General features: G+C 40.6%; 1 protein-coding gene across 3 annotated transcripts; it reads left to right on the top strand.

Annotated features, from left to right (window-relative positions):
• Positions 1-568: 568 nt before the first annotated feature.
• LOC123081954 (uncharacterized) lies at positions 569-5549 on the top strand. Of its 3 annotated transcripts, XM_044504439.1 has the most exons (6): positions 2286-2419; positions 2512-2750; positions 2831-3085; positions 3208-3543; positions 3984-4474; positions 5246-5549. In XM_044504439.1, the coding sequence occupies exons 4-5, from the start codon at positions 3214-3216 to the stop codon at positions 4470-4472; spliced, it is 819 nt and encodes a 272-aa protein (XP_044360374.1). In that variant the 5' UTR covers positions 2286-2419; positions 2512-2750; positions 2831-3085; positions 3208-3213; the 3' UTR covers positions 4473-4474; positions 5246-5549. The 3 variants fall into 3 exon arrangements, with proteins under 3 accessions (XP_044360373.1, XP_044360372.1, XP_044360374.1); XM_044504438.1 differs by lacking the exons at positions 2286-2419; positions 2512-2750; positions 2831-3085 and adding exons at positions 569-708; positions 805-898; XM_044504437.1 differs by lacking the exons at positions 2512-2750; positions 2831-3085 and having other exon boundaries at positions 1190-2419.
• The last annotated feature ends 608 nt before the right edge of the window (positions 5550-6157 follow it).

Genomic DNA, 6157 nt, shown 5'->3' with positions numbered 1-6157 from the left:
AAAGATCTACTAGTAAATAGGTTCATGCGATAGAAGAGATTAATGTCTTGAGTGGAAAGATGGATGAACTTATGACATTGTTTGCTAATAAGAGTGTTTCTTCTGATCCTAATGATATGCCTTTGTCTACTTTGATTGAGAATATTAATGAATCTATGGATGTGAATTTTTTTGGAAGGAACAATTTTAGTAACAACGCGTATAGAGGAAACTTTAATTCTAGGCCGTTCCCTAGTAATTCCTCTAATAATTATGGTAATTCCTACAACAAATCTTACAGGTCGTTTGGTACCCATCATTTGGGTCGGATTTGGTGGATTTCATTTGCGAATTCCGGAATATACTTGTTTGGCTGCCACAGAATTGAGGGTGGATTTCATTCTAAGATTCCAGAGGATGTAAACCTGGCCTAGGCCCAAATCCCAGCCCCTCGCCCGTCATTCTCCCAGATTCCACTCGCTCGCTTCCCCCCACCCTACCCCGACGCCTTCGTCTCTCGCATCCTTCCCCCACCCTACCCCGACGCCCGCCGCCGCCGCCGCCGCCGCCATGAGCCCCTCCTTCTCAGCCGCCGGTGATGCACCCTCCCGCCGGTGAAGAGCTTCTCCCCGAGTTCTCTTCCCCCGTCCCTTCTACACGCGAAGCTTTCTGTTTGATGGTGTGCTGCCTCCGGTGACCACAGCGCCGTCGTCGAGCTCTCAAATCCTGGTAGATTCTCCCTCCACCTCTCTTCTCCCCCTCCCTCTCTCTGGTGGATCTTTTCTGCTTGAACCCTAACCCTAACCTGAACCCACCTCCATCCAGCCACCCGATCCGGACAGAAGATCGACTTCTTGACGATTCCTCCGCCAGCCCACGGTCGGTCAGCTCCACACCCCGGAAGATCGACCTTTTTGTGGTACGTGGTCAGCGTGTCAGCGTCCCCTCTATGCAAACAAAATGGATCTCTGAATTTAATGCGTTTTGCACACTGATTATTTTGTCTGAATTCAGTATAGAACAAAGTCAGTGTGGTTGGACAGTGATTTTTTTGTCTGAATTCAGTATAGAACAATTCAGTATGGGCCGCAAGCAGACATGAACCCCTGATTTCAATATGTTTGCACACTGATTTTTTGTCTGAATTCAGTATAGAACAATTGCAGTGTGCTTGCATAATGATTTTTTGTCTGAATCAGACTGGGTTTTTTCCAGACTGAGCTAATTTTTATATTCGGGCTTGTTATTGAAGCTAGATACTTGAGCATAATGTTTTGAAATACAAGTTCAGGATAGTTTTGATTCACTCCGTTTTAGGAGAGAGTGTCAATAGCATGTTCAATAAGACTGTGTCAATTGTATCGTATGGCGATTGAAGCTTATTTTTATGTGAAACTCTAATGCTTGATGGTTTTGTTTGTTATGATCTATTTTTGCAAAAGTATGGGGGCGCAGGTCTGTTCATCCACCTGACAAAAGTGGAACAGAAAGTAGCATAAACCCTGTTTGGGTTTTGCCCATCTTTTTCCTCCATCTAAGCTTTCTTGACAAGCAACTGCATCTGTTTTTTGTGTATCACTAGTAATAAGCATGAGTTTTTTGTGTATCACTAGTAATAAGCATGAGTTTTTTGTGTATCACTAGTAATCGAGCTTGAGTTCTTTCTCAATTGTTATTTTCATCTTAATATAGATGTCGGACTTGTACATTAACACATTGCATGGCGATGAGAGGAGAAAGAAAAGGAAGAGGGCAGCTGCTGGATTTTTTGTGTCGGTTGTCGCGATAGTTCAACACACGTATTGTCAGAGGAAGATTAGAGAGCTTGATGATTTCAGTGAGGATGAGGCGGAGATTAGGATTAGAAAGCAGATGCTTAGATCAATTTATCAGGGTTCTAACAAGCACTGTTTTGATAGTTTGCGCCTAACTAAACGGTCCTTTGTGGACCTGTGCGCTATCTTGCGTGAAAGATGTGGTTTGGGGGACACATTTTATGTGTCGGTTGAAGAATCAGTCACAATGTTTCTGCTAGTGCTAAGCCATGGGATGAAATACCGGTTAATTGAAAGCACGTACAGATGGGCACTCGAGACCATCAGTAGGCATTTCAATGAGATCTTAAGAGCTGTCCTTTCCTTGTCTCATGAGTTTATAAAGCTACCAACCCCTTCAGCTGAGCAGCCCGAGGATAGTAGATGGAAATGGTTTCCAGATGGGCTAGGAGCTTTAGATGGCACACATGTTGATGTCCGTGTTTCCGCTCTCAAGCAAGGCAGATACAGAAATAGAAAGCAAGATGTGACCACTAATGTGCTTGGTGTTTGTGACCGGAATATGAAGTTTTTGTATGTCTTAGCTGGATGGGAAGGTTCTGCATCTGATTCACGAGTGTTGCGAGATGCAATGTCACGACAAGACGCTTTTAGAGTTCCACATGGTAATTCTCCGTCTTGGTACGGTAGAACAACTAAGTTATGATATTTCAATGTAAATATAATATCTAATACTTGTTATTTTTGCAAACATTAGGAAAATACTACCTTGTAGATGCTGGGTACACTAATGGTCCGGGCTTCTTTGCTCCATACCGGTCAGTCCGGTACCATTTGAAAGAATGGGCGGCTAATGGAAATAACCCACAAACTCCAAGAGAGTTATATAATCTGCGACATGCATCAGCTAGGAATGTGATAGAGAGAACTTTTGGTCTACTAAAGATGAGATGGGCTATTTTGAGGACTAGTTCATTTTTTCGCATACGGAATCAGGTATCACATAGTATTTTGCAAAACCAAGCCTCCGTTTATTTTTAGTTTTTTATTAACACGCCAATAATACCATCTCGCAGATCCGTGTCATTAATGCTTGCTGCATATTGCATAACTTTCTAAGAGATAGGCAGAGAGAGATGGATGATATAATGCTAATTGACGTGGATAATCAGTTAAATGCTGCTGCCATCGAACATCCTGAAGAACCAAACATGATTAGACATGTTGAATCAACAACTGAGTGGAACAACAAGCGAGATACCTTAGCTAATCAAATGTGGGCAGATTACCAAAGGAGACGCGGGGGAGCCAATCATTGAATTCATTCATTTGTATGTTCATATATTTCATATGCCTATTTTTGAACCCTCTCTCTCTCTCTCTCTGTCTCTCTCTATCTCTCTCTCTCTCTTGGGATTCTACGTTTGTCTCATACATGTATTGTTGCTTGCAGGAAGATATGGATGTGGAGAAGAAAGGAGGTAGAAACTACCTTACCTGGACGGATGAAATGGATGAAGCAATGCTGAATGTGTTCGTGGAGCATTACAATAGAGGGGATCGTGCTCAAAATGGGTGGAAGCCACATGTTTACACTGCAGTTGTCAAGAATGTTCGAGCCAAGTGCAATGTGGATATCACAAAGGAGAATGTCATATCAAGGTGCAAGACTATTGATAGACACTATGTCAATGTCAGCAAGATGTTGTCAACGAGTGGTTTTGGGTGGGATTGGATCCATAACAAGCTTATGGTTGATAGTGAGGACGTGTGGAGCAACTATGTCAAGGTAAGCACTACATCTTGAGGATCTATGTATTCATGCCATGGCCACAAGATTCATTTTCATCATTCATGTGGTCAAGTAGTTTATTCGAAAACATGCACTTATACACCTTCTCCACCTTCTCCATCATGATGTGGAATTCAGCCAAGTTTACTTGAAAACATGCACTTATACTTGTTCATGCATAGCCTTCTAATCAGTAGTTTACTCATCATTTCCCCTATGTTTTGCTATTATATTAGTAATCAGCCTTCTCTTGAGAAATAATCACAACTTGCAGCAGTGCACTTGTTTTCCCCATTATTTATGTGATTTTGCACCATGACATGAGTTACATCTTAGCTGTAGTCTACGATTTTCTCTTTGGATGTGTGTTTGGTGTTTGGATGGATGTGTGTTCATTTTCCACCATGACATGAGACTATTTGTCTTCATGGTTGCAGGCAAACAAAGATGCCGCATGCTACAGGCACAAGGTCATAAAGTTTTGGGACTCTATCAGCCTTGTCTTCTCGAAGGATCATGCCACCGGAACCGGAGCCAGAACTGCTGGTGAAAGTGCAACGGAAATGGCTGTAGAGAATGTCAACAACATCAACACTGATTCTGCCGCAACATCTTCAACCCAAACCGGCGAGGAACAGAAGAGGAAGAGATATCGATCGGATGACTCAATTGCATCTATGCTTGGAGAGAAACTGGATAATTTTACCAGTGCCTACAAAGCTGATATCGCTCAAGTTGCTCCTCCTGAGAAACCCTCCTCTCCTGAAGAAATACTTGACGCTCTCAATGCAATTGTGGGACTGGATGATGATGGCTTGCTAGCAGCTTATGATATCCTCATAGCAGATGACCGCAAGTTCAAGGCTCTTATGGCGCTGCCTGAAAGGATGAAGAAGAAATGGATCCTCAAGCAAATCAACCAATGAAGGTATGTTTCTTGTTCTGTGATTAGTTACCAGCTAGCAAGCTCTGCTGCATTTTGTCCTTAGTTGTTTGTTATAGTACAATATTATGGGTGTCCTGTATTTTGTCATGCCAATATGGAGCAGAGGAGGCATCAGCTTGCTTGCTTTTCATCATATTTATGTACTTACCTATTTCCATGTTTGAGATTAGCATGATAGAAGGTTTTATGTTATCATCTTAATAAGGTTTTCCTGCCAGGTATTCCCAAACATGGCTTGATAAAACAACGTTTTCCTGCCATGTTTGAGAACAACTTGTTCTGCCATGTCTCCGGAAACAAGGTTTTATGAACATATTTTGCATGCACATAAATATTCAGTGTGTTTGAAGGTCTCTTATGAACTAGTCTTTTTTTTCTTCGGTCAAGAGGTGGCATTATTAGTCTAGAATACATCAACCAGATATGCTTATTTAGTGGCTGTAGTCTTTTATCGACTTAGTTTCGGTCCTACTTAACCTACTCGGTTGTTGATGTTTTTTGCTATTCCCTTTCGATTCATGATAATTGTGCAAATGAAGTGCAAGTTAACCTTTGAAAAATTTCTATATCAAGTTGAGTTTTCTTACCCTTCCTAGAGATTGTTGCAAGCTAAAGCTTATCGTGTGACACTTCGATTTGTCTTCTTGGCTATCCTCATCTTTCACTTTGAGCAATTTCTACCAACCATTGTGTTCAAGGATTGTTTATTGCCCTATGAGGCCATATGTCACCATTTCTCATCATATTTTGCAGGAAATATTGGGTGAAGTGTGATGTTGAACGAACAGAACAAAGAAATGAAGATCCTTGAGCAATGAAAATCTTTCTTGGATGGTGCTAATAATGCAAAGATTCAGTTTTTATGTAACCTTGACTAGATTATGATCATTTGATGTTGTTGTGAACCTTTGTCGTATTGCAAAGATTAACTTTTTACAAAGTCTCATGTTTAAGTTATATGTATTGGCATGGTTCAGTTTAATGCAAAACATTGCCATGTGTGAACAAACGAGCTGTCAATGTTGGTGTTGGTACAGATTTGTTCATACTATTTATTCCTAGCACAAAGGCTAGTGCGTTGGTGCTGGTATAGTTTCATGCTCATTTTGGTTCTGGTACAGATTTGACCTCAAAATCCTAGTGACAGCCAAACATGAAATTTGGATTTGGAATCTAGATTCAGCCAAATGAAATCTTGATAGAGATTTCATTTCATTTCATTTCAGCCAAATGAAATGAAATCAGGGGAGCCAAACGAGCTGTTATGGAAATTTTAATAAGATTTCCTCTGATTTTGAGACTAGTGTTAAAGAATTTATGAATTCGCAAAAGAATTTCAATGCTTTGCTTGAATAAAAATTGCTTAAGATTGATGAGTTGGCTAGGGATGTGGATAGAATTTCTCTTGATGTTGACTCTTTGAAACTTAGATCTATTCCACCTAAGCATTATATCAATGAGTCTCTCAAAGCCATGAGAATTTCCATTGATTAGTGCAAAGAAAGAACCGCTAGGATGTGTGCTAAGAAAGATTGCTTTGTGAAAGCATGTTCTTTTAGTATTCATGATAATAATGATGAAGATCTAAAAGTGATTGGTGTGTCTCCTATTATATCATTGTTTGCCAATATGAATCTTGATAAATATGGGATTGGAGATGAGTCA

Source organism: Triticum aestivum, chromosome 4A, assembly GCF_018294505.1.
Source record: "Triticum aestivum cultivar Chinese Spring chromosome 4A, IWGSC CS RefSeq v2.1, whole genome shotgun sequence".
Classification (NCBI taxonomy): Eukaryota; Viridiplantae; Streptophyta; class Magnoliopsida; order Poales; family Poaceae; genus Triticum; species Triticum aestivum.
The sequence above is the reverse complement of the archived record's forward strand: the minus strand, read 5'-3'. Positions and strand labels throughout refer to the sequence as shown.